A 27,204-nucleotide genomic window follows, 5' to 3' on the forward strand; every position below is an offset into this window, starting at 1 on the left:
ACTGATTATATGGGGGTGGGGTTACTCATTCATGAGATGAAATGTTTGTTAACATGCAGTCATGCAGTGTGTCTTTTAAAGACATTAAAATGAAAGATAAAGAGCAATCATGATTCTGTCTTCACTGAAACCTGATGTCTTGCAAAACACCTTAAAGATTTTGTATCAATTTTGTAAACATTTCAGGTTTTTGCTCTATCTCCTTCGGATCCCTTATGTAACAATAACCCATTTCATCCTTCATGTTAGACTCCACTTTGGTATAGAGGTCTATATTTTCAACATCTTTGCCAGTTTGTCATCACTGTTTGGATGGCCTGCAAGCCATTTTCTTTAGACATTTTGTTTTGAAATATTTTGCCTAATTTTCCCACTTTATCTCTGTAACAGTCATTCTTAGGTCATACACAGGGTCAACTAATTTAAATCAAGATTGTCTGAAATGTACACAGAGGTGGAGGATAAATGTGACAGATGTTTGAATCCACATTATCATTTGAGTCATATGTTTTTCTGCTGTATAATTAATGGTCTGGTTATTCAAATACAATGTCTACAATACTGGGAATAAGCGATGTTAATGATCTAATATAATTAACATGATATAAAATAATTAATCCCCGTTAGGAAACAACCATTTTCTGATCATTTACAGTTGGCTCCACATTAACCCTTTTCTTCAAGCCCTCAGGAAAAGGGCCAAACTTTATCCAACTTCTGTAGTAGCCAAACCGTGTAACTGCAATGTCAAGTGATGCACTGGGAGGCACAATTACTTTTTTCCTTAAGTTAATATTGTGAAAGAAGAGGCTATAAAAAGGTGGGTCATTATTTTTTGGCATCACAACCCGCTTCATTAATAGAAATGTATCCATTCAGTCGAATAAAATTTGGAAGGTCTAGTCTTTTATCGTTAGTCAAGTTAGCCAGGTGCTTTACTGGGTTACATTTTAGGTATGCATGACCTTGACCCATTTTAAATCTCACATCTCCCGTTTGTCATTCCACTTCTTGACCAATCCAGTCTATTTCGGGATTTTATCGATGGCCTGCTACAGCTGCAAAACATGAGGTGATTGAGCTTTTGCTGCTTTAAAGGTCCCATATTATGAAAAACATGTTTTCTCTGGTCCTCCCAGAGCCTGCCAACTCCCAGAATGAGGAAAACAAGCGAGTCCTGCATCGTCTCTGCAGCCCACCCACTGGTAAAACCTACAGGCTGTTCAGATTCAGCTCCTTTCGGTACGTAAGGAAGGAGTCATTTACATAGGCCGGTGATAGGAGATATCTGCGAGGGGGGGGTTCATCCCTGAGGTGAAGTTCGGTGTGTCCAGTGCTAGACACGCAAATTGCTCTGTTGTTGGTTGTAAATCAACATTAAATCAAATTTTTTAACGACATGTGGCGGCTTCGGTTTGTGTTAGCATGTATGTGTGTGCAAACCACTTCCCATCAGACTCCTTCAGTAACGAGGGTCAGTACAAAGCTGGCTTTGCCTCGACACTGACCCACGTAAAAGGATCAGTCCCAACTATACCGGACCCAGCAACTGCACCTGAGCCACAGGTAAGTCAGCTGGAAAATGGCTAACTAGTTCGCTCCGCTTCGGTCTGCTATGCAATGGCGTTTGGAGCGAGTTTAATGTTAATAATATTACGATGGAGCTTGGTTGTTACAGTAAAAAATCTGGAAACGTGCAGACTGGAGACAGAGACGATGCGAACAATGTCCAAGAGTTTGGAGACTGTGTTAGAGACAAACACAGCTTTCGCTAGCTGTTAGCCATTAGCTACATGGTAGTAACTGTAACAACACATACGAACAAACTAAGTAACATATTAAGACACATTAACCATTCTGAAACGTCCTGCTGCAGCCGCAGAGTCTGTACTTTTTCAGGAGCCTCTCCTTCTGGGTCCGATTCTGGGTCAAACTGGTATGGTTGAATGAAAAAATCTACGCGTGCCATAGCGATACATATATGTATATATATATATACACTGTAAAACATTAGGGCATGCTATTGCTAGTGTAAGAGGCATCGTCTTCCTAAGAGAGACGTGTAGCAGGCAAGGCTCTCCAAGTAGGCGTTGACAGACGGCGCTCATTAGCATTTGAAGGTGCAGGCACAGAAACAGCCTGCCCTCAGTAGAGCTCAGTGAGCGACTTTTAGACAGCTGAAATTCAGGACCACGGATGGGTTTCGGGCAATGCATATCAAATACAGAGTTGCTAGACCTCTGACAGCTGTGTGAAATTGATGAAAAACAGTATAATATGGGACCTTTAATATTTAGATTCAGTATTTTCTTATTTTTGGAGTGATAAAAAGAGTGTGGCTGAGTGATTCTGCTGGTGACTTTTCTGGGCCCATTTTAATGGGACAAACACTACAATGGGAAAGTCTAAGGAGCTCAGCATTGATCTGAAAGAGCACAATATTTTTTTTGCTCACATTGTACATGTGTGTATGTGTAGGAGATGAGTGCTGCCAGACATGACCTACGGCACCCAACAAGCAGTGTTATGGGTCGGTGCCTTGCTCAAGGACATCTCAGTAATGCCCAGGATGTGAATTCTTCATATGCCAATCCACATCATATTCTTTTTGGTCCGAGTGGGGCTTGAACCAGCGACCTTCAAGTCCCCAAGCCAAGTCCCTACGGACTGAGCTATTGCCGCCCCCGTTTTGTGTGTTCTAACTGTGCCATGCACTTTATACTTCAAACTATCACCTGCTGCTGAGAGAAAACTGGTCAGGATGGTCAGGAGTCAACCAAAAACCATGTCAAAAGGCAAGTCTGCAATGAATGAAGCTGCTGGAAGCGAGTTGACAGTGTCCACAGTCAAGTGTGTTTTACATCAACATGAGCTGAGAGGCTGCTGTGCAAGCAAGAAGCCCTTGATCCTGAAGGGGCAGCTTAAAGCTCAACTGATGTTTGCTGCTGATCATGTTGGCAAAGAAAAAACCTTCTGAAGGAAAACTCTGTAGTCAGATGAAACAAAAACTGAGTTGTTTGGCCACACTGAGCAGCAACAGGTTTAGAAGAGAGAAGGTGAAGTTTTTAACCCCAAGAACACCAAACCTACTGTCAGGCATGGTGCTGGCAGTATTATACTGTGGGTTGTAGAAATCCTTGGAACTCAAGACTGCCATGATATACATGTTTTTTACAAGTGGATGTAACATTTGGCCATGACTGTGTAAAGAAACTCAGTTCCAAAACAGTTGGGAAGCTGTGTCAAAGCATCCGACAGGATGTCATTATTACCTTCTGAAAAAAAGGTTGCTTTCACCACCCTCATGTGTTTGTTGGTTACTTTGTCAGCAGGCTTTGACAAAAACTACTTGACAGATTTCCATTTAACTTGGACGGAGGATGGGTCTTGACCCAGAACCACATGTTTTTTATCTGTCAGATATGGTTTTGTCCATCTAATAACATCAGATGAAAATTAAACTTTGGTAACTTGGTAATTAAAATTCAGATTCATGATATATGAAAACAAAAGCTTTATTTGAATCAAGAAAAACAGCCCCTACCACTCCTCCATTATCTAATTTAGCCTTAATATTTTCCAAAAGAAAACAACTTGCAGTTTCAGTGGAGTTATGTTTTTGAAAGCCAGATTGCATCTCTCTATAAAAGCAAGGAATCTCTGTCTGTGTGTGTGTGTGTTCCTAAAATATCTCTGCGGATCAGGATCAGACTGACCTGAGACTTACAACATGGCTGCTGCATGGTTCAGGGGTGTGCGACTTCGCATTTGTTTGGACTGCAATGATACCATTAATAAATTATTTCATAAATGCTTGACAAATTCGCGAGCACTGTCCACCGGAGCCACCACAGTCACGTGCGCACCAGAGCCAATCACTGCACACCTTAGCCATGTGCACATCAGAGCTAATCACTGCAGAGCCCAACCGCCACCCCCCACCTTCTGATTCGACAGACACACCGGTGCTTCACGTTGTCATAAAGTGAATTCTCTTTTCTCGGTTGGTTCAAAAGATTTCAAAGATCAAAAAGTCACCAGGAGTCTTCAAGGCAGAGTGCAATAGAACTTTATTTGCTGGCAGAAAAAGAGCGGGATCAGACACAGACAAAATCCGTGAAAAACCCTAACTGACCCCAGGTTCAAAGCCCCGAGCATCCTTTTTTAAACACAGAAAAGGGGGTGTGTCTGTTCGGACAACATGGCTTCAACCAATCACTATTCTGCTTAATTTCTGCTGACACTGCTATTTCTCTGTGGAAAAAACACCATATTTTTTATGGAAAATCCCCGTACTCTTGTGGAAAAACCCCATATTACCTGCTGCGCTTGTGCGAAGATTGGCGTACGTGCCGAACTGCACGTTGACCAGTTGCTCCTCGCCTCGCTTTGGTTTTTTATGAAGGAGCTCTCACTGTGTCCTTATCGCTGGCTCTTAGAAACCGTGGCCTTCAGGCCTGCAGGTTTTCTGATAACTCAGTTCCCTTCTTGATGCATCCCATTATATCTGATCACTCTTTGCACAATATTTTGAACTTAATGACAGTGTTACATATTTGATTATATGACTCAATTCTTAGATCTGTTGTTATATTTTCACACTTCACATAATCTGACTATAGCAGCTTTAAACAGTAGATGCACTTTTCAGTCAGCTGGTGCCCAGTAGTATGTTTCAACAACTCTTTCACACTTATTACTCTTAGTTTCTTACTTTTGTCATTATAACAGTTATTATCAGTTACCATTAGTCACTATTATTACTAACTGTGGTTATTTTATACTGACCACTTTCTACTTGCTATGATTATTTTATACTACAACGTGACCGCGGATTTGTACCTGCAGCGGCGCGAGCTGGAGCGGTATATAGCCGGTGGTTCGCTCCCGTTCTGTGCATCTTAACTGACTGTTGTGGATTAATGACACTAAACGAGTCCGGACCGAGTCTGTTCCGGTCTGAGGAGATCCGGATCCGCGAGGACAACTAACTGGAATCGGAATCTGTGGATGTTCGTGTGGAGCTAGCTACTATACGACACACTCTTGATGTAAGTTAACATTAGGCCATAAAATCTTCACTCCCTTTGCCCTATACTTTCTGGATGTCTGGATACTGTCTTCACTCATCTGTAAGTTACACTGTCTCAAAGTGTTTCTCCAGGCATAACTTCATGCTGGTGCGTTTACAATTTGTTTACATTATTAATCCATTGCCTCTGTCTGCTAACGTTGTCATCCGGCTACATTATTAGCAGCTAACGTTAGCCAAGCCGTGTTTGCTAAGGCTAAAACATCGCCCTGTTTCTCACGTTTCTACCTTCTTACTGGCCTGTTTGCCTCTATAGGCCGTTTTTGCTTACAGTTACCATTCAGGTATCTGAACTATAAGGGGCCTTTGTTACTTTCTCAGTTCGAAAGTTAGCCTTCTGTTTATGCTTGGTTTGTCTTCTTGCTAGCATGTCTGGTGCTTTGCTAACGTTGTTCATCCGGCGGGGTTGCTAGCAGCTAACTAAGGCGCGTTTGCTAAATCTAAATCATGGCCCTGTTTCTCAAGTCTTCTTCTTACTGGCATGTTTTTTATTTTGATGCTTACAATTACCGTTCGGTTTTTCATAACTATTATGGCCTTTGTTACTTTCTTTGTTCGAATTCCCCAAACCCTGCTTAGTTCTTATGGCTGTTACCACCCCATTAACTTTGAATTGAATAGTTATTGCGTTGCCAATGCTTGAATCATGACAACCGGAGTGTTTAAGTATGTTGGTGTGCATTCCATAACGATATAAAATGTTAAGACATTGAACCATATTGCATTTTGAGAGGGGCTTTTGTTCATACGGTTAGTTTTAAGGAATGCTTTGGCCTGGAAAACCTCACTGCCTCACCTGGACCCCTACACGCGCCGCCTCCATCCTCCCCCTCTCTCTCTCTCATTCACACCCCACCCCCACCCCAATACTGCCCCTGTCCCCACTCTCTGCTTCTTCAGACTTCCACTACTAATTTGTATCCTCATCATTTTTTTGTGGTGGAAAACCTCTCTCTCTCTCTCTCTCTCTCTCTCTCTCTCAGCAAGCTGCAGATGTATGCTAGCCTATATTACAGTGCTAAATATTATGCTCTGCACAGTTCATTTAGTCGACTAGCTACAAGTTAGTCTGTTTAAACTGCCAGATTTCATCCCATTTGAGATGATATTCGCTTTGTTCGTTGCAAATTTATATGCACTGACTATGAGGATGACATGAAGAATAGACATAATCAAAACTGTAAGGCCTTTTGTTGCCTTCTCATTTCGAATTCACCAAACCCTTCTGAGCTGTGACTGTTAACAGCTCATTCACTTTCAATGCAGCCTTCGGGGCATGTTTTGGGCTGGAAAGTGTGTGTTTGTCAGAAAGTAGCAGCAGGTATCGGCACTGCTTGGCAAATGTTACAATTTCCTGTCCTGCCTTTGTGAAACCAAGGGGGTTTATTCCCTGTTCTAAATAAGCCATCTCCTTGGCAAACTGAGTAGACATGAACGTGTCAGTCACGCCTAAAGGAATAGCCAGTCAGATTGTCTCAGATCAGATGTGCTCACTTTACATTTTGTCATGTAAACCTATCCTTAACTTACCTTGAATATGTTCAAAACTTGGCAAAGACAAGGAATTAGTTTGTGTTTTGGCAATTTTTTAAAATACTCTAAGGAATGTTGCCTTAGTCTACAGCCAACTTCTATAATTACCAGTGTAGATAGTTACTGATGATAATAGTGGTGAAGTTAGACATCAATGACAGCAGACAAATTCATCAACTCTCAACAAAACATTATTTTCATTTGCCAATATTAAACTGAATCCTGTATTTTTTTTTTTCTTTTGCAGACCAATTTGATATTCACCTACCTGTGGATGTTAACATGCCGAAAACCAGTCGTACAAAGAGAGAACAAAAACGTCAGGCAATGCGCCGTGCACGTGATGCTGAGTCAGCTGAAGCACGAGATGCCCGCCGGGCCACCAATGCTGCACTCCAGTCAAGGCTTCGCGCAGCTGAAACCGACAACCAACGGACCATTCAACTGGCCAGCAACGCTGCACTCCAGTCAAGGCTCCGCACGGCTGAAACCGACAACCAACGGACCACTCAACTGGCCAGCGATGCTGCACTCCACTCGAGGCTCCGCGCAGCTGAAACTGAAAACCAGTGAAGTTGTTGACTGGCCAGCGACGCAGCCTGTCATGAAAGGCTTCGAGATGCTGAAACACCTGAAGAGCGAGCAGCGCGCCAGATGCATGACCGTGAACAACACCACTGCCACAGAGGGGAGGGGACACCTCAACAGCAAGAGGAACGACGGGCAAGAGATGCCCTGTGCCATCAGGAAACTCATCGTGCACGTGTGGAACAGGCACGTAAAAACAATCACAACCTTGCTCGGTATGATGATGCAAACTTCTTCCAAGAGAAGCTGTATGGTAAGTACACACACACACACTTAGTAAGACCTCACTGTTTGAGTATCCTACATGTTCACACTGCAATGCCTATGTATGGAAAGACAAGAGGAACAGATTCTGTTGCATGTCTGGAAAAGTAGACCTCACATACAATCCCACAAATCCGAAGCCCGGCTCAATCTCACCACAGCCTCCAAATGCTATCAAGGACCTCTTCATTAATCAAAACTTTGTTAAAGATGCAAAACAATACAACAATTCATTGGCGATGGCAAGCATTGGCATTAGAGAAGTTGCTATTCCTGGCTTCAACCCTAGCGTACGAATACAAGGGAAAGTTTATCATTACATCGCCACTCCCCTTCCTGAACAGGGTCAAGTGCCCCTCTTTGCTCAGATCTACTTCCATGATCCTGCCCATGAAGTTGAATTCCGCCGCAATCATGCCTCAAACAGTGGGCTGAATGAAGAATTCTTGCTGAGAGCACAAGAGGCCATTCACGAGTGCAACCCATATGTGCAACAATTTAAGCCAGCAATTGAGTATGTGACCCAAAATGACACTGCCAATGAGCTGAGAATTCACCTAACAACCCACACTCGACGTCGTGACCTTCATCGCAGCACTGTAAATCTTCCATCACTGGACAGCGATGTTGCTGTCATTGCTCCTGGAACAACTCCTACTGAGAAATTTGGGAAACTGGCTGTCACTCTTCACCTCAGAGGAGGACGACTTCAAACAATCAGCGCCATTCATCCAGCATATGACCCACTATCATATGTGCTGCTTCTACCACAGAGGTCCCAAGGATACCACACTGAACTCAGAGGTGTCACCCCAACATGCTTTTACCGTTTCCATCTGCAAGTGCGAAACACTGCTCATCAATTTACTGCTCCGCGGTGGAAGACTAACACAACAGTATGTATAGTGACATGATGGCAAAAATTGAGTCACAACGTCTCAACTGGATTCGCTACAATCAGAAATCTATCAAGGCAGAAAAGTATAAAGTCATTGTTGATGCCCTGAGTAGTGACACTGAGATAATCCCAGGACGCCTAACCATCCTGCCACCCACAATTTATGGATCACCAAGATGGTGTACGCCAAAGAGTTCCAAGACGCCATGGCCTTGGTCAGAGTCAAAGGCAAGCCAGACTTCTTCCTCACCTTCACTTGCAACCCTAACTGTCCTGAAATAAAAGGATCAATTTTTGAGGGTCATAAGACCCACCAAATACCAGACATCATTGCCAGAGTCTTCCACATGAAGGTGGAGGCTCTCCTCACAGACATTCTGAAATATGACATTCTGGGACATGTGGACACATTTGTGATGGTGAAAGAAACTCAGAAGAGGCATCTTCCTCATATACATATGCTCATCACCACGGTGCCACGTGACAAACCTAGGACTTCCACTGATATTGATCGCATTGTGTCTGCAGAGATTCCGGACAAAGAAACAAATCCGGAATTACATCGCATTGTCACCTCACACATGATTCATGGACCATGTGGACAATGGAATCGTGACAGTCCATGCTAGTTGACAGAAAGTGCTCCAAAGACTACCCCAAACAATTGAGGCAAGACACAAGTTTCTCAGACAACTCTTACCCACTGTATAGAAGACGAGCTGAAGATGCGCCTGGCTCTCCCATTTCAAAGGCGATCAGAGGTGGCATTAATGTGTCTGTCAATAATGCATGGGTTGTGCCATACAATCTTACATCCTTCTCCGATACAATGCACACATTAACCTCGAAATAGTCTGTGCTGTCTCCAGTGTGAAGTACCTGTACAAATACTTGGAGAAGGGTCCAGATCAGTGCCGGGTGAGGTTAGATATAGCTGATGAGACCCGTGAGGAACTTCGTCGCGATGAGGTGACACGCTATGAGTTGGGCCGTTACATCACTGCACCTGAGGTGTACTGGCGAATATACAATTTCCCCATCCAACGAAAACAACCACCAGTAAGGATGCAGGCAATTCACCTAGAGGATGAACAAGTCATCACGTTTAATGATGACGGCGCTGCCCAGAACCTACTTAACGCAGGGCCACCTACCACTACATTGACTGCCTTTTTTGGAGCCATGTCTCTACATCCACACATGCGACACATTGTGTACCAAGATGTATTTCAACACTTCACGTACACACAGAGCACATTTGAACTGCGGAAAAAAAGAGTTCCCACGATGACCGCATGGCTGAAACCGTTGGACGCATCCCAATGATTGCCTTCAACCCACACACTGCAGAAGTTCTATCTTTGCATGCTTTTGTACCGTGTGCCAGGACCAACTTCATTCAGAGACCTCCGAAAAGTTGCAGATGTGATGATGGACACATATTTGGCAGCCTGCATTGCACATGGGATTGTTGACAATGACAATGAAGTAGATTCTGTTATGGAAGAGGCAGCAAATGTGACCTTTGGCCCAGCACTGCGTGAAGTATTTGCCAACATGCTCATGTTTGTACTTAGAGGGGAGCACTTGCAGTTCTGGGAAAGGCACAAGCGTGTTCTTGGTGAAGACTTCATGCACAGGGCAGCTGTGAATTAGCCTGATGAATACATTCTGAATCAAGTGCTACTTATCCTCAAGGACCAAGTTGAAAGACATGGCTTTACACTGAGTGAACACTTTGGCCTGCCTGAACCTAATCCACTTCACGACCATAATCAGACTCCCCGCATCATCCAGCACGAGACTGAGCATAACATGGAAGAACTTCAAGCTAACATTACTCACACAGAAAACAGACTTAATCACGAGCAGCAAACTGTTATCAAAACAGTGATGGAGAGCGTGGAAAAGGGCCTTGGAAAGATGATAGCGCTTGATGCAAGTGGCGGGACAGGCAAAACGTTCATATTATGCCACATCCTCAACAAAGTCCGTGCAGAAGGCAAAGTAGCTCTTGCAACAGCTGAGTGGCATCGCAGCTACTCTACTGCCAAAAGACACCACCTTTCACAGCAGAACAAAATGTCCTCTCATTCTCACTGATGAATCCACCTGCAGTGTGAGTGAACATGACAGCACTGCAGCACTCATTAGGATGACACACCTCATGGTTGTGGATGAAGTGATGATGATGGATCGCCGTGCATTAGAAGCAGCAGATCGTACATTTCAGTGGCGCCGAGGATCAGCCAAACCATTTGGTGGCATCACAATGGTCTTCAGTGGCGATTGGAGGCAAATCCTTACCGTTGTACCACACGGTAGCCGCAATGAGATCATAGGAAGGTGTTGCAAGAGCTCATATCTATGGAAAAATGTTGAAACTCTTTGTCTAACAGAAAACATGAAGATCTCTCAAGCTGCACAACATCAACAAGCTGAGGAAGAATTTGCCAGATTTCTCTTAAACCTTGGTGAGGCTAAAATTCCAGTAGTGCCAGAAGAGGGTGAGTTTGCCATTAAACTCAATGACACACTGACAATTCCTGGTGACAAACTGAAAGACATTGTCCATTGGGTGTATGAAGGCATGCTGGCCAACATTTCCAGTCCAACGTGTCATTTTATGCCCAACTAACTCTGAAGTCGACATAGTAAATAAGTACATGACCAAGATATTTCCAGGAGAAGAACATGTTTGCAACAGTGTTGACACTGCAGATTCTGAAGGTCACCATATGTACCCAACTGAGTTTTTAAATACACTATGCCCATACGGAATGCCTCCTCATCGCATAACTTTAAAGGTGGGAATGGTGATCATGCTACTGCGAAACTTTGACCAACAAAATGGACATTGCAATGGCTCAAGGATACATCATAGAACAAATACTGCCACACCTCTTAGTTGCAGAATCTGTAATTGGTGTCAATGCTGGACGCGCTCTCTTAATTCCACGAATCACCCTCACACCATCTGACAACATCTTTCCATTCACCTTGCGACGGAAACAATTTCCAGTGAGACCCTGCTTTGCCATGACTGTGAATAAGTCACAGGGTCAGTCTTTACAACGCGTTGGTGTTTTCTGCACGAGAGATTTCTTCAGCCATGGACAATTCTACGTTGCTGCCAGCAGAGTTGGCAGATCAAACAGACTTCACATACTTGCTCTAGACGAAAAAACAAAGAAAAAGCGTCACTTTCTGAGCAATGTCGTTTTTACAGAAGTGCTGACACAGTAAACACACTCTGACAACAAACCATTTAACAGTTCTCTGGAAGTTCATGTTTCAGCCCAGAGAAATGAACCTACCAGATTAAGTACGAGTAAATAACCTGTTTGGACTACACATACAAATGATTCTGAATTAGGTACTACTCAACGTAAAGCTGTGTGTGTGTGTGTGTGTGTGTGTGTGTGTCAATGTGGGTAAGTACATGTGCGCCAACCTGTATGTTCTTGCATGATGTGACATGCATGATGATTGAATTACTCCCATTTTGTGTATGAATATTACATATATTTAATCATTTACTGTTTATGATTTAAATGACCCTCACTAACACTAACCCTCACCATTACTGAACAACTTCTCATTCTAATAAAATCATCACTGTGCTACAACAGCCGTCATTCTCTATCAACCTACCAATTCCTGTCTTAAAACGAATTATGCAAAACATGTTTGTTTAAAAATACTAAGGGTTTGTGTTTAACACCAATGCAACAGCATAATCATGATAACAAATTTATACTCATTACAATATTTGACCATGCTTACCCTTTAATTATCCTCAAAACAGAAATCTAATTAGATTTAGCCTTCGAAATACTTTCAGATATCATCCTGTTGCATTACTGTTTTGCTTTTTCCCAATGGCTAAAAAAGCTAAAAGGCACCGGTAGTGGTACTTTCACATTAGTGGAATGGTGTTCAACTCCCTACAGTACCCTTGCTAAAAGCCAAAATATATGACAACACAATAGTTATCACTCTACACATTTCACAACAAACTTAAATGTCCCTGACGTCCCACCTTCAAACACAACCTCATTTGGCCATGCATGAAAAAGCTACTTAACCTCCCACTTTTCTATAGCAATACATACTTCCTACAGGCACTGCACTAGTAGGATACAATGAGAAGGACCCAGCATGTAAAAGAGTTGTTGTCTGCTCAGAGATCAATTTTTTTTGCTATTTTTGATACTGCTGGAAGAATACTGATGAGTCTGATTTAAACACTAGTGTGATTACAGAGATTTTCCAGGAACTTGGAAACACTCCTTCAATAATGGAGGAAGGAGTGCGATTTTCTAGGAATTCCATACTGATCTGACCATGTCTACGTTGATAGATTAAACCTCCTTTGAGTGAGATTTCTTACAATCAGAATCATATTGTGGTCAGACAATCCTGTAGTCTGTAGTGGTCAGACAATTGTAAAATTTTTTCTTCCTTTCTGGTCTATAGTGAAAGACAAATCAATAAGCGTCTCTGAGGAACAGATTATCCTAGTTGGTCCTTCAATAACCTGTTGAAATTCTAAATTGCTTGCTACATGTTTTAGCTTTTGCTTTTTTGCTTTGTAACTCCAATTTCTGTTAAAATCTCCAAATAAAATCATTTTATTATTAATATAATATACTTTAAAATTAAAAAATAGTTGTTGTGGACGCTGGTTTATTATTGTGAATGACATTTTGGCTGAGAGATTTAATTTGAGAACAATACATTCCAAGTCATTAAGCCAGGACAGCTGAATTTTATCAGTTTATACTGTCCTTCTCATTAAATAATACGCCGCTGCTCCGGCTATCAGTTCTGTCTCGTAAATATCTGCATGTTTTGATGTGATTTAACAACATTCCAAGATGTTGGGGCAAGGGTAACAGAAGACTTAGAAAGTGGTGAAATACTACACACCTATTAAGAACATTCCACAGGTAAACAGGTTCATTGGTAACAGGTAATAGTATCATGACTGGGCATGAAAGTAGCATCCTCAAAAGGCTCAGTAGCTCACAAGCACCACTTTGTGGAACACATGATTATATAAAGGAGATTACTACATGAGTGTTACTACATATTTGATTAGTACTCAGGTCTCACACAAAGGAGTCAAAGACATTAATAGTGCAGAAGTGTGAAAAAAAAATAATAAAATGGATTTTATATCAAATTTCAGTACTGAGGCAGACGAGTGTACAGTAATGATTAATGGGTGCATTAATGTTGCGCTATTTATTAAAAATAAGCTCAAATTAGAACTTTGAGCTCAAGACAATAATACATGAAAATGACTGTCTTGCTACCTGCCCTGATAGCTCTTGATTGAGATATGTCTTACATCTGAAACCCTGTGTTAGCCATTTACACTAAAGACTAGGGGTGTCACGATTCTCCAAATCCTCGATTTAATTTTCGATTCTTAGGTCATGGTTCAATTCAATTCTTTATTTTTACATTTTTTTTTCTTAAAGCACAGGTTCAAGTTCTGTCGATGGATCTCCTGCATCTGCAGTTGCCATTGCTGTAAGAGTGGCATAGCCCCTTTCAGGAATAGGGTGGTGCGTAAGGTGTGCGTGCATAAGGTGCGTAGGCTGCAGTTTGGCTGTGAATAAAGGCGACGGCTAGATACAGCAAAGCTCCCTGGTATTATTTCCTGACCAGCTTAACACGTGAAATGGGTTCACCCCGAAGGTAAACACAAACGGAGCAGAACAGGAATGGTGTAACACCATGCTATCGTTTGGCTGGCTGTAGCGAATAGCTACTGGCTTAGCTAGTAGCTAAGTTAAAGGAGGTTGACTCACAGCACTTCAACACGTGTGTATTTTACTGCTTGGCAAGCCGACCGAACGTGACATGGGGGTGTGGCAGCATCAACGATTTCATTTTTTAATTTTAAGTTCCAGATTGTGACTTAATTTAAAATCGAAATCGTGACACCCTTACTAAAGACTGACCATAATATTTCACAGTTAGGTTCTGTTTTGGGTCTCCAATTTTTCAGTCTTTTTTACAACTTCGGCCATGATCAGTAAGCATAGCATTTATTTTCATTGGTATGCTGATCATACCAATGACATAAATCACTGATCCTGATGACATAGGCCACCTTTAATCCTTTCTGACCTGCATCTGGCAAAAAAAAATATTCCAAATTATCCAAGTAAAGTGAGCCACTGGATACAATGTTTTACACAATCTCAGCTCATTACTAACCTGACATGATGGTTTATTACTAAGAAATATCTTGCAAGTCATCCTTGGAAACTCTTTCGAAAAGGGCAGGTACTTTCAAGAAATACTTGGCAGGTTATTGGACTAACGATCTGTCTATCACAGTCTATCAGGTGTTAACTTCTTCCAGTCAAATCAACATTGGGAGAGTACTACCACCAGAGGATCCAGTTGGTAAATCAAACTCGTGCCAAAGCCAGTCAAGGAAAGAGCAAAAACATATTTTCCATTAAGAAAAGTATATCCTGGGTGCTGATTAGCTCAGTTGGTAGAGTGGGCATCCCATGTACAGAGTTTTTGTTCTCACAAATAAATAGCAAACCACAACTTTTGTTCATTCTCAGTAGTTCTCTCTCCTTACACTGTATATGTCTTCTTGTGACTTTGTATTGACGACTCTCTACGTTGCCCAACACAGTTTCTAATTGACTATATGTCTGTGTATAGCAGTCATGTTTGACTGCAGGTCTTGATTACTGTGAGGCTCTGCAGCAGCTTTGGGCATCATTTACCCAGGCATCATCATCAGATCCTATCTTCAGCCATTCTCAGTCACATTCAAAGCTGAAGTTAAGAAACAATTGTGAATGATGCTTCTCACCCTACCTTATAGGCAGCTTCCCTCATGAACTGCTTTGCAGGCATTTTCCAGATGGCAGGAACTGTGATCACCCATCTCACATCATTGTTGTCAAACTCACCACCTGTCTGATCACTCAGCTCCTGCAAGGAAGAATCGAGAACATGAAAACATACTTTGGTCAATTTTTTTTTTACATTTATTATCCATCCCCTTACATGTTTCCTTCATTATGTCACCGGGTATCACCAGCACTAGTCGGATTAGATATTATTGAATACTACATTTAAATAAATCATTGGAATAGACTATAATTGAGCCCAAATTCAACAGAATGTTCATTTAATGCTTAATGCTAATGCACTGTATATATAAAACAAGAGAATATCCACAGCTGCTGACAAAGTTACCTTTAGTGCTTGCTCCTTAAAGAAGGCCAATGCATATGCAAAGATATCCAGAGCTTTCACGCGCTTCCCATTGGCTGCGTGGAGGTCTGTGTCGATGGACAGATTCTGATTGCAGGGAGAAAGAGTCACAAAAGAGTAACATGATTGACATTAAATTAAAACACTGCAGAAGAAGAGTACATAGACTTATTCATCCTATTAAAAAACTCATGGGGTTTTAATTTCATGACCTACTGACATACTGTCAAGGGCCAAAAAATGTTGATTTTGGTCCGTCAGTTGGTCATCAATTAAATCACCAATCCAACATTTAAGGAGAAACGTATCCCACAAACAACTTCTTTCAGTGAAAAACTGATGCACAGTAGATGCATATTAAGTAAAGTTGGTAGTTGGACAATGTAGTGCAAAATATTTATATATTTCTCAGAAGATATGTTTTGTCATCAATGAGCATTGTGACAGCCCTCTACTGGTTGAAACTGGGCTTTTGCAGTTTATTTTTCCAATTAACTGATCTGGAGGCTGCTAAAATGTTTCATGGCAGCTTTCATCACTGTGGTGTATTGATTCACCACATATTCTATTTACCAGCTAGTTATTGTATGGTAACTATGTTCCTGATCTATGTTAGCTAGATCTATGTGTAACCAGACCAGGTCAAGGTGCTGCGCGCATGCGCACTGTTCAGTGATGCAGTATGGCTCAGTAAACAAGCAATGAACAGCAGGTCGGCCTCCCTCTCATTAATACACCACATTGGCGACGAGGATTAAAGTCTGTTTTCTTTACGGGGAAGGAAAGACACACAGTGTCGGTACTAGTGAGTACTATGGCCCTGTTTGGAAGAATTAATGAGTTTAAGCCAGAAAACCAGCCGTGGTCGGCTTATATTGAACGGCTTGAACAGTTTTTTGAAGCTAACGACATTGCCGATGGGAAGAAAGTTGCTACACTATTGAGTGTAATGGGCGCAACTACATATGGACTTTTGAGAAATTTAGTACAGCCCCACAAGCCCAAAGACAAGACGTTTGACGAGATAAGGACTGTTTTAAAGGAACATTTTGAGCCGAAGCCGTTGTTGGTGGCAGAGAGATTCCGCTTCAACCGGTGCAATCAAAAAGCTACCCAGCCGGTTGCACAGTATGTAGCGGAGCTGAAGCAGTGTGCCGCTAACTGTGAGTTCGGCACGAACCTTGACGCATCACTACGAGATTGGTACGTCGGTGGAATAAGAAACGAAGCCTGCCAGCTGAGGCTACTCTCCGAAAATGACCTCACGTTTGCCAAAGCATTTGAGATCGCCCTCAACATGGAGACGGCTGACAGGGACGCACGTCAGTTGAGAGGGATGGAGAGCGAAACAGGCGGAGCTGCAAGTGTCCACGAGGTGAAGCTGCAAAGAGCCAGGAACTGCTACAGGTGCAATGGAAAAAATCACAATGCAAATGAGTGCCATTTTAAAGAGACTAAATGCAATAACTGTGGAAAGGTCGGACACATTAAAAAGGCATGTCGTGTTAAGACAAGGGCTGAAGATACAAGATCAAGAGACAAGAGACAGCAAAAGAAGAACATATGTTACAGCTGAAGAAGATTCTGACCTTGAAATGTTTACTGTTTTGACCGTCACAAGTGAAGATATTGAGCTGTATAAAGCAACATTCTCAGTTAATGGGGTAGACTTAGAGATGGAAGTTGATACTGGTGCCAGGAAAAGCATAATTTCAGAGAGAACATATAGAAGGCAGTTTTCCCACATACCACTGCAGAGTGCTAACGTAAAGCTTAGAGCTTACAATGGAGGTCGCATCCCTGTTTTGGGTCAGATCACAGCTACAGTTAAGTATCAGGGTCAGAGAGCAGTTTTGCCACTTTTAGTTATTAAAGGGCATGGAGCAACCTTATGTGGTAGAGACTGGCTGAGGCAACTTACACTAAACTGGGCAGAGATCAGTTTTTTGAAGGAAACAAAATGTAGCTCAGTCGGGGAGTTGCTCAAGAAATACTCAGACGTGTTTCATGAGGAGTTAGGGACACTCAAAGACATTAAAGCCTCAATCATAGTAAGACCAGATGTGACTCCTAAATTCTGCAAACACAGGCCCCTCTCATTTGTAATGAAGGAAAGAGTAGAGATAGAGCTAAAAAGGCTGGAGGAAGCTAACATTATATCTCCAGTAAAGCATAGTGACTGGGCAGCACTGATCGTTCCGGTGGTAAAGAAGGATCAGTCACTTCACCTGTGTGGTGATTATAAGGTGTCAGTTAATCAGGCACTTGAAACAGACACCTACCCCTTACCTCGCTTAGAAGAGCTTTTAGCTACCCTTAGTGGAGGTAAGATTTTCTCTAAGATTGACTTAGCAGCAGCTTATCAGCAAGTTTTGCTAGATGATGACTCCAAGAAAAACACAACCATCAACACACAGAGGGCTGTTTGTGTACAATAGACTTCCGTTCGGGATCAGTTCTGCCCCCTCGATCTTCCAGTGGATCATGGAAAACTTAATGAAAGACTTACCTGTGGTAGTTTTCCTTGATGATCTTCTCATTATGGGACGCTAAGAGGAAGATCACCTCCACAACCTTCAGAGGGTCCTGCAACGCTTACAGGAAAATGGACTACGAGTGAAACGCTCAAAGTGTGAGTTTGGGAAAACTCAGCTCGAGTATTTGGGTCACGTACTGGACGAGCGTGGCATTCACCCTTCAGAGGAAAAGGTGAGGGCAATACAAGAGGCTCCTGCACCTACCAATGTTAAGGAGCTACAAGCTTTTTTGGGTCTTCTAAACTATTATGGAAGATTTTTGCCCCAGCAGGGCACAGTGTTGGCACCACTGTACAGACTTCTTAGAGGTAATGAAGTTTGGAGATGGACTGAGGCAGAACAGTCTGCTTTTGTGAAGTGCAAGGACCTGTTGACGAGTGACCGGGTCTTGGCACACTATGATCCCAGTCTTCCACTCACTCTAGCATGCGATGCCTCTGTGTATGGCATTGGAGAAGTGATCCAACACACCATGTCAAATGGGGAGGAGAGACCAATCGCTTATGCTTCCCGCACATTGTCCCCAGCAGAGAAAAAATATTCTCAAATAGACAAGGAAGCTCTTGGCTTGATTTATGGTGTAAAAAAATTCCACCAGTATTTGTGGGGTAGACATTTTAATTTAGTCACTGACCATCGCCCCCTCTTAACACCTTTTGCGAGCACAAGAGTTTGCCTACATTGGCTGCTGCACGCATTCAGCGGTGGGCAATTATACTGTCAGCTTATGACTACAACATTGTCTATCGTAAGTCAGAAGGGCACAGTAACACTGATGGACTCTCCCGTTGCCCTTTACTGGAGACCAGCGACACAGGAACTACTGTAGCATCGGCTACTGTCCACTCACTGCTTGCAGAACATCTACAAAAGGCGCGGCTCAAAGCCACTTCAGTAGCCCAGACGACACGCACTGACAGTGAGCTAGCCCGTGTCTACATGTCATGGAAGGTTGGCCAGACAAAGTAGAAGACACATTGAAAGTGTTTTTCACCAAGAGAAGCGAGTTATCTACAGAGCAAGGTTGTGTCCTTTGGGGGACCAGAGTCACCGGTTAGCAAAAGTGTCTTTCAAGTGACTGGGCAGTTATAACTTTGTGTTCTGGATGCTCTGAAGTGGTTAAATTGGTTTAGAGAAATAACATCGCTCTTGCTTCAGAAAATAAATGTTGCACCGGGTAATGATAAGCTGGTAACTCTGTCTACAGTGATGTGAGGAATATTGTTTTTTATTCGGGATATCTACAGTAATGAGGCATGAGCATGAGGCACTCGTCATTGTAATTTTGGTGTATTTATCAAAAATAGAACAATCAGGGCTTATGTTGTTATGTTTGAATGTGCAGTCTTGGTTATCTGGCGTCCTCTGTTACTGTGGCTACAAGCCTGCTTGTGCACGGCAGGCTCCTCTGTGGGGAGGGGCTTTGAAGGCAGGGCTGCAGCACAGCAGAGAGGAAGAAGGAGGGACCTGGGAGCTGTAGTCACTCAAAAGTCCACTTTTTTCTCAAAACTCTAGACTGCAGCTTTAACACTGGGACTCATAAAGTTTATAAATGTCAGGGTGGAGAAGGATGTAAAACACCATCACTACTTTATTTTAAAATAAGCAGGTGGAGGCATAACTACTACTATAAAAGCTTGATTGTGATCACACGTAAAATGGTGACCAGTATAAACAGGCTCTCATCGTGCTCCAACTCTGCTGAGATGCTCCAGATTTAAACAGCAGGCAGAGGAGTCCTAGTTATCTTCGCTCGATTGCTCTTCCTCAACTACCCGGATGTCAGTCACAGTAAATTGAAATGGAATTGCAAGAACTGAATTTAAATACTGAGAAGTGAATTTGAATTGTGAGAACTGAATGTGAAAATATATAGAGTTGAATTTTCCAAACTAATAAATTCAATTTCAAAATAAAATATTCAGATTCATTTTTTCAATGCAATGATTAAAATTAAACAATACAAATTTAAATTATGTGATTCAAATTCAGTTTTTTAATGCAATTACTCAAGTTTAGCAATTCAAATTGAAATATTGATGATTCAAATTCAGTTTTTTGTGGCACATATTTCAGCTCACAGTAACGGCGTCAACCAGACAATACCCTCTACAAAATTGACTGACTGTGCCAGTGACACACATCCAGGCAGCAGTGTGATCCAGTATCACCACAGCCAAGTAAGTGATGAGGATGCAGTGTGTTTGTATTGCTACTTGGCATGATGGTAAGAAGAGTTACCCAGAGAACTACTGTGCATTTATCCATTGTGTGCATAGAACATGTTTATATCCTTACTGCAGTGGTGTGGAGTTTCATTTTGAATTTCTCCAGGTAGAGCCAGTGTTTTGACTCGCTAGGGTCCAGGTCATGGTAGAAGTCCCGTGCTGCATAGCCAAAACTGTGGAACTTCCTGTCTGGAGTCAGCAGGATCGTGGTTGGAGTCTTCTGATTGGACACACCAGGATCCCCACCTTCCCAACGCCTGGGAGGAGACAGTCGGTCAGTTTATCAATACATGTACCATAAATACGCATTTCTGCTCATCTATTAATCGATTATAGACTTTAAGCACTTGAAAATGTTCTTGTTCGCACTCCCATGTATCTGCACTACTTGGGACTTTCTAACTGCACATGCAACTTAACTTCTATTACAGGCTGCATGCTGTTCAGTTAAGGCATTTTGTAACATTCACAGTTCATTTGTAAACAGTTGAGGATCAAATCATTAAATTCTGTTAGAAAGACAGAAAAAATGTGTTGTTTGCTGTGTAAAGAGTAAGACTTATCTAGATATTTTCTTGGTTTAGAAATGAAATGCTTACAATTGTTTGAATTCTGCCATCAGTTTTCTCTGTGTTTCATCATTGTTAAAGGTCCCACACATGTTTTCTCTGGTCTCTACATATATAAGCTGGTCCTCCATGAGCCTGCCAACTCCCAGAATGAGGAAAGCAAACAAGTTCTGCATGGTCTCTGCAGTCCACCCACTGGTAAAATTAATCTGTTCAGATTCAGCTCCTGTCATTACGTAATGAAAAGAGAAATGTTCATAGGCCGGCCTCCTCTACGTGGTGATAGGAGATATCCGAGAGGGGGGCGTTCATCCCCGAGATGAAGTTCGGTGTGTCCAGCGGTGAGCTAGCAGTGTTTCACAATGTCGTCGCTCAGAGCTAGACACGCAAATTGCTCTGTTGTTGGTTGTATAAATCAACAAAAGTGCCTATATTCTGTCCCAGCTACAGAACAACAGAAGAGACAGTGGTTGCGTTTCATTTTTAAAGACAACGTGCCGGCTACTCTTCCTGTTAGTTTGTATGTGTGAGCTAACCACTTCACATCAGACTGCTTCAGTAATGAGTGTCAGTACAAAGCGACACTGACCCTTGTAAAAGGATCGGATCAGTCCAAACTATACCGGACCCAGCAACTGCACCCGGGCCACAGGTAAGTGTTGCCACGTTTTGATAGTATTTACAGTTGCCTACGAGTATGGTGAAGTCAGCTTGAAATAGGCTAACTAGTTAGCTCCGCTTCGGTCCGCTATGCAATGGCGTTTTAAGCGTGTTTAATGTTAATAATATTATGATGGAGCTTGGTTGTCACAGTAAAAAGTCTGGAAACATGTGCAGACTGGAGACTGAGACGATGCGAACAGTGTCCAAGAGTTTGGAGACTGTGTTGGAGACAAACACAGCGTTCGCTAGCTGTTAGCCATTAGCTACATGGTAGTAACTGTAACAACACATACGAACAAACTAAGTAACATATTAAGACACATTAACCATTCTGAAACGTCCTGCTGCAGCTGCAGAGTCTGTACTTTTTCAGGAACCTCTCCTTCTGGGTCCTATTCTGGGTCAAACTGGTATGGTTGAACAACAGCATCTCAGCGGGCCAAGGCGTTACTTCCAACATAACATTAGCGCATGCTACCACTGTAAGAGGCATCCTCTCCTCGAAAAGGGCATGTAGCAGGCACGGCAGGTGTTGACAGACGGAGCTCATTAGCATTTAAAGGTGCAGACACAGAAACAGCCTGCTCTCAGTAGAGCTCACTTGAGCGACTTTTGGACAGCTGAAATTCAGGACCACGGATGGGTTTGGGGCAATTCATTCCGGAAATTTCCAGGAACTGGAAATGGATACTTTTCATGTTTATGCACAGCAAAGAAATAAATAGATTGTCATGTGGCAAACAATGAACAGCCTGTGGATTTTGTAAGGAACGCAACACAGCATACAGTAATCTAATGAAGCAAAATGTATCACCTTGGTCATGCCATGTCAGACATCTAAGTGGCTAAGTTATAGGCTAGCTCCTACCATTCAAAGCAATGCACCAGTTGGAAATTTGTTGACAACTTCAGCATGTTGTGAACATTACTGCGGCGATGTGAAGAGCTGCTGCTTTGAGGATCAGAATCAGTATTCCTTTATTGTCCCACGAACGGGAAAATAGAAGACTTGTATATACATATAAACATGATATTGTACAAAATTAATATAACAAATAATAAATATGGGTATTAAAAAACTGACCAGATAGTGCAAACCAGAAATGAGTTTTGAAATGAGACTGCTTGTACAGTCTGACAACAGCCGGAAGGAAGGACCTGCGATACCTCTCCTTCACACACGAAGGAGCTGGCCAGTGCTGAGATAGTGACCTGCAGGGGGTGGGACTCCTTCACCAGCAGTGAACAGAGCTTGTCCATCATCCTGCTCTCTCCCACCAGCTGCACTGGGTCAAGAGGGCATCCCAGGATGGGGCTGGCCTTCTTGATAAGTTTATCAAGTCTCTTCATTCCTGCTGCTGAGATGCTGCTGCTCCAGCAGACAACTCCATAGAAAATGGCTGATGATACCACAGAGTCATAGAAAGAGGTTAGGAGTGTCTTTTGGGTAAGGGGTCTTTGGTTTTGGTACCACATATGAGGTTTTCCACAGCAGTGGCCCTTTTCCCAGCTTCTGGATCTGGATAGTGGAGAGGGACAGATTGGAGCAGGGGGGCTGAGTGTCGGGTGGGGGAGGTGGGTGAATGTCATGGGGAGTAGTGGGGGGTGTCTGCAACATGAAAGCAGTGGAAAGGGAGAGAGAGGTGAGAATGGGGCAGTATACGAGGCAGGAAGAAGAGACGGTGGGGGGCAGCAGAGATGACTGGGCCAGGGGAGGGGTGGGTGCCTGGTCAAACCTGTTGAAGAATAGGTTCATGTCGTTCACCCATGTCTGATCCCCCGCAGCCTGGGAGTCTGGTTCCCTCTGCCATTGCATGTTTTAAAGCTTTTCCAGACTCCACTGACGTTTCTCTGCTGCAGCTGGTCCTCCATCTTCCTCCTGTAGCTTTTCAGAGCCTCTTCAGACTCCTCAGTCCATGTCTTAACTGTGCTGGTTTCCACTGGTTGCTGTTAACAAGGGGCTTGCAAACAGGCAGGAGATGCACCAGGTTGTGATCAGATATTCCCATGGTAGGGATGGGGGATGAGTTGTATGCCTCCTTGCTGTTAGCATAAAATAAGTCCAGTGTTTTATTGTCTCTGGTGTGGCAGGTGACATATTGTGTGAATGTGGGCAGGGTGGAGGACAGAGAGGCATGATTGAAGTCCCCAGAGATGAGGAAGAGGGCCTGTGGGTGCTGTCTTTGCAGTGAGCTTGTGACTGAGTGGAGGACGTCACAAGCTGCATCAGCGTTAGCAGGGGGGGGAATATACACTGAGATCACAATTACCTGTGTGAACTCCCTCGATAGATAGTAAGGCCTCATGCTAACAGCAAGAATTCCAATGCCCTTACTGCAGACCTTTTCTTTAACAGACAATGCATTTACATGACACTCGAGAAAACCGAATTACTGGGTTAGTCCAACTACGATTGGATTTTTAAGATGCATGTATACACCTTAGTCTGACTAAATTTGGACTGGATCGGATTTCTCATAGTCGGATTAAAACACCTAGATAATTCGATTGATAGTTGCATTACTACTGCATGTATACGATCCATCAGATCTGATCGGATTTCTGCGTTCTGCGCAGGCGCGAATTTTTTTTCCCGGGACCGTGAGCCGGAAGAAGAAGGGCAGCAGCGGCGGCGTCTTTCCTCCGAAATAACTGCAAGTAAGAGCGCCATTGTGCATCTGGTTTTTGTAATTATCATGTACACCATATACGTAATGTACAAAGATGTAGCTTCGTCTCGGTCTTTGTACGCCATCTTTCTCGAATGCCGAGGCAGTTTGTTGTTGCTGGTGACATAAAAAGGTCAGCCGGAAGTGGTTCTATTACCACTAGTTGAAATGGATACAGCACCACCTATCCTACCGGGGTACAGTATTGGGAATAACGGCGTTAGAATAAACGGCGTAACTAACAGCGTTACTTTTTTTCAGTAACGGGTAATCTAACTAATTACTATTTCCATCGTTACAACACCGTTACCGACTATTAAATGTGTCGTGTTACAAACTGAAGCTGATCATTGAAGCTGTCGTCATCCGACTCGGCTCTCAGCCACCGGAGCTGCAGAGCTGTTTTTTTTCCTCCGGTGAGGGAGCAGGGAAGGGCCATAGTGATTGGAACGGCAGTTCTTTTTACTGTGCTGAATCTCTAGAATCCGTTCATTAAAATGATTTGTTCAAAAGATTTGTTCACCTAATCGTTCAGTGCTCTCCAACTCCCTGAACTGATAAGCAGCCAAACGATCCGTCATTCAGTTCATGATGCAGCCCTGAGGTTCACGTTCACTTACTGAGGGATGGTGCGTTCACAGACTATAGTACACAATCATTCGCGGGAGACGCGGCGCTGCTTTGAGTGGTATACATGCACTAAAATTATTACACAGTGAAAGTGTCCTCTGTGCACAGTAAAATCACTTAAGATGATGCTACACGGATGTTAGCAACACAGCGCGAATTTTAGCAGTATGGTTACTTAACGTGAATCAACTCCTCTGCCCTGAGTGAGTGAGTGAGTGAGTGAGTGACACAGCGCCACTTTCAGCACAGTACCTGAACGAGTCCGTCCTCAGCGACGCGAATCATGAGTGAGTGACAGCGCGAACGTGATTCACGTCCTGGCGTCCCTCGTTCGCGAACGACCTGTTGAGGACGTGAATCATGTTCACGAACGTGAGTGACGGCGCGAACGTGATTCACGTCCTCAGCAAGTCGTTCAATGTTGATCTGAGAGAATCACGTTCGCGAACATGAGTGACTTTTACTGTGCAGTAAAATCACTTAACATGATGCTACATGGATGTTAGCAACACAGCGCTAATTTTAGCAGTACGGTTACTGAACGTTAATCAACTCCTCTGCCCTGAGTGAGTGACACAGCACCACTTTCAGCACAGTAAGTGAACGAGAATCATCACGTCCTCAGCGACAGTTCTCTGTGTGCAGTAGGTTCACGAATCATGAACGAATCACAGCGCGAACGTGAATCACGTCCTCACACTTCTCTGTGTGAGTCGCGGCAGTTCCACTCCCGGCCGGCATGCTCGCAGCTGAGCTCAACTGAACGGAGAAAGGAAAGAATCAGTTCATGAAGTGATTCCGTTCACTTCGTTCACTTAAAAGATTTGTTTGTTTGAACGACACGTTCGCGACCGACACAACACTAAAGGGCCAAGAGACAACCACATAAGTGATGGTGATTGGCTCTCTAACGTTGAGTGAGAGTTCTTAAGCCAATCAGTGGCAATGTTCAGTTTACACACAAGCCACACACGCACACAGCAGGCTCACACACACAAACTGGCAGAGGTGAACTACAGCAATGGCGAGTCCGGAGGGAAAGTTAACGTTTTCAAAGTGGAAGTACAGACACTTCTTTAATCCCTTTTGTCCACGTCCGTTGTAAGCAACTCTGATCTAATGAAGCATCTCTCAGTGGCACACACTTCTACAAAACTAACACTGGCCAAAAACTCCTTTGCTGACGCTGTTGATGATGATAGCAGGCCAGGTGTGGCTAACGTGAGCTCTGCTAACAGCTCCACAAAAACTTGTGACACAGACTGAACAGAATGCAATGATAGACAGGTATGTTGTTGAGAACTTGCTCCCGTTCTCAACAGTTGACTCAGACTTCTTCAGAGCACTCATTGGCAAAATTATCGGGGAGAGCAGGTGCTGGTCCACCATGCAGAAAGACATTTTCTAAATACATATGTGGATGCCGAGTACGCTAAAATGACTGCCGAGCTTAAAAGGGGGAAGAAATAAAAGTAACGCAATAGTTATTTTTCCTGGTAACTAATAATTTTTATAGTGGAGTAATGCCGTTACTAACCTATTATGTTTTGGGAGAAGTAACTAGTAACTATAACTAATTACTTTTTAAAAGTAACGTGCCCAACACTGCCAGGGTATGACTTGCTCCAGCCAATAATTTGATTTTCTCACCAGCATGTATACTCGGACAATTGCAGTTGTCCGATTGAGTAGCATAGTCGAACTATGGCTGTAATCCGACTAAGAGTGATGTGCCCAGAGTTACACTATCTCTCATTAACAATCACAGACAGCCCTCCTCCTTTCCTCTTACCGCTGTCTGCCGTCCTGTCTACCTGTCGCAGTTGCGTCCAGTGTCCGCCCAGGTTAGCGTCCATGTCCGCAGTTAGCGCTATTAGCCACGTCTCAGTGAGCACCATGTTGCTGCACTCATGGTAACGTTAGTCCCTCTGATGCCGGGTCAGTGCTGTTAGCTCGTCCATCTTGTTGGGGAGAGATCTACAATCCCCATGATGACAGACGATATGACGGGTCTGAAGCGTCTCCTCTTACTACGCCAAGCAGCTCCGGCACGGCACCCGCATCTCCTCCTCTTCAGTTCGTGGGGAACATCGGGCCGCTCGTGCAGGAGCACCGCAATGATACTTAGGGCCAACAGCTGATCCCTACAGTAAAGAAAAGCGCTACGTATAGACTCCCGAGACACAGCGAAAATGATGAAAAAAGCAGTATTAAGACCAGAGCAAAAAAAGCAAGTCTGGTCTCCATACTGCCCAGAGAGAAAGAGCTCCAAA

The 27,204-nt window shown here is 43.2% G+C and overlaps 1 protein-coding gene across 5 annotated transcripts in view; it reads right to left on the reverse strand.

The window, feature by feature from the left end:
* Positions 1-27,204, reverse strand: part of hspa12a (heat shock protein 12A) — a 158,966-nt gene that overhangs the window by 56,443 nt on the left and 75,319 nt on the right. For all 5 annotated transcript variants that reach the window (XM_030441041.1, XM_030441043.1, XM_030441044.1 and 2 more), the window contains exons 4-6: positions 20,471-20,657; positions 15,618-15,722; positions 15,234-15,350 (exon numbers count right to left, since the gene is read on the reverse strand). In XM_030441041.1, coding sequence (XP_030296901.1) covers positions 15,234-15,350; positions 15,618-15,722; positions 20,471-20,657 — 409 coding nt within the window. The remainder of the gene's footprint in view (positions 1-15,233; positions 15,351-15,617; positions 15,723-20,470; positions 20,658-27,204) is intronic.

The sequence above is a fragment of the Sparus aurata genome, chromosome 15 (assembly GCF_900880675.1).
Source record: "Sparus aurata chromosome 15, fSpaAur1.1, whole genome shotgun sequence".
In the NCBI taxonomy this organism is placed as follows: domain Eukaryota; kingdom Metazoa; phylum Chordata; class Actinopteri; order Spariformes; family Sparidae; genus Sparus; species Sparus aurata.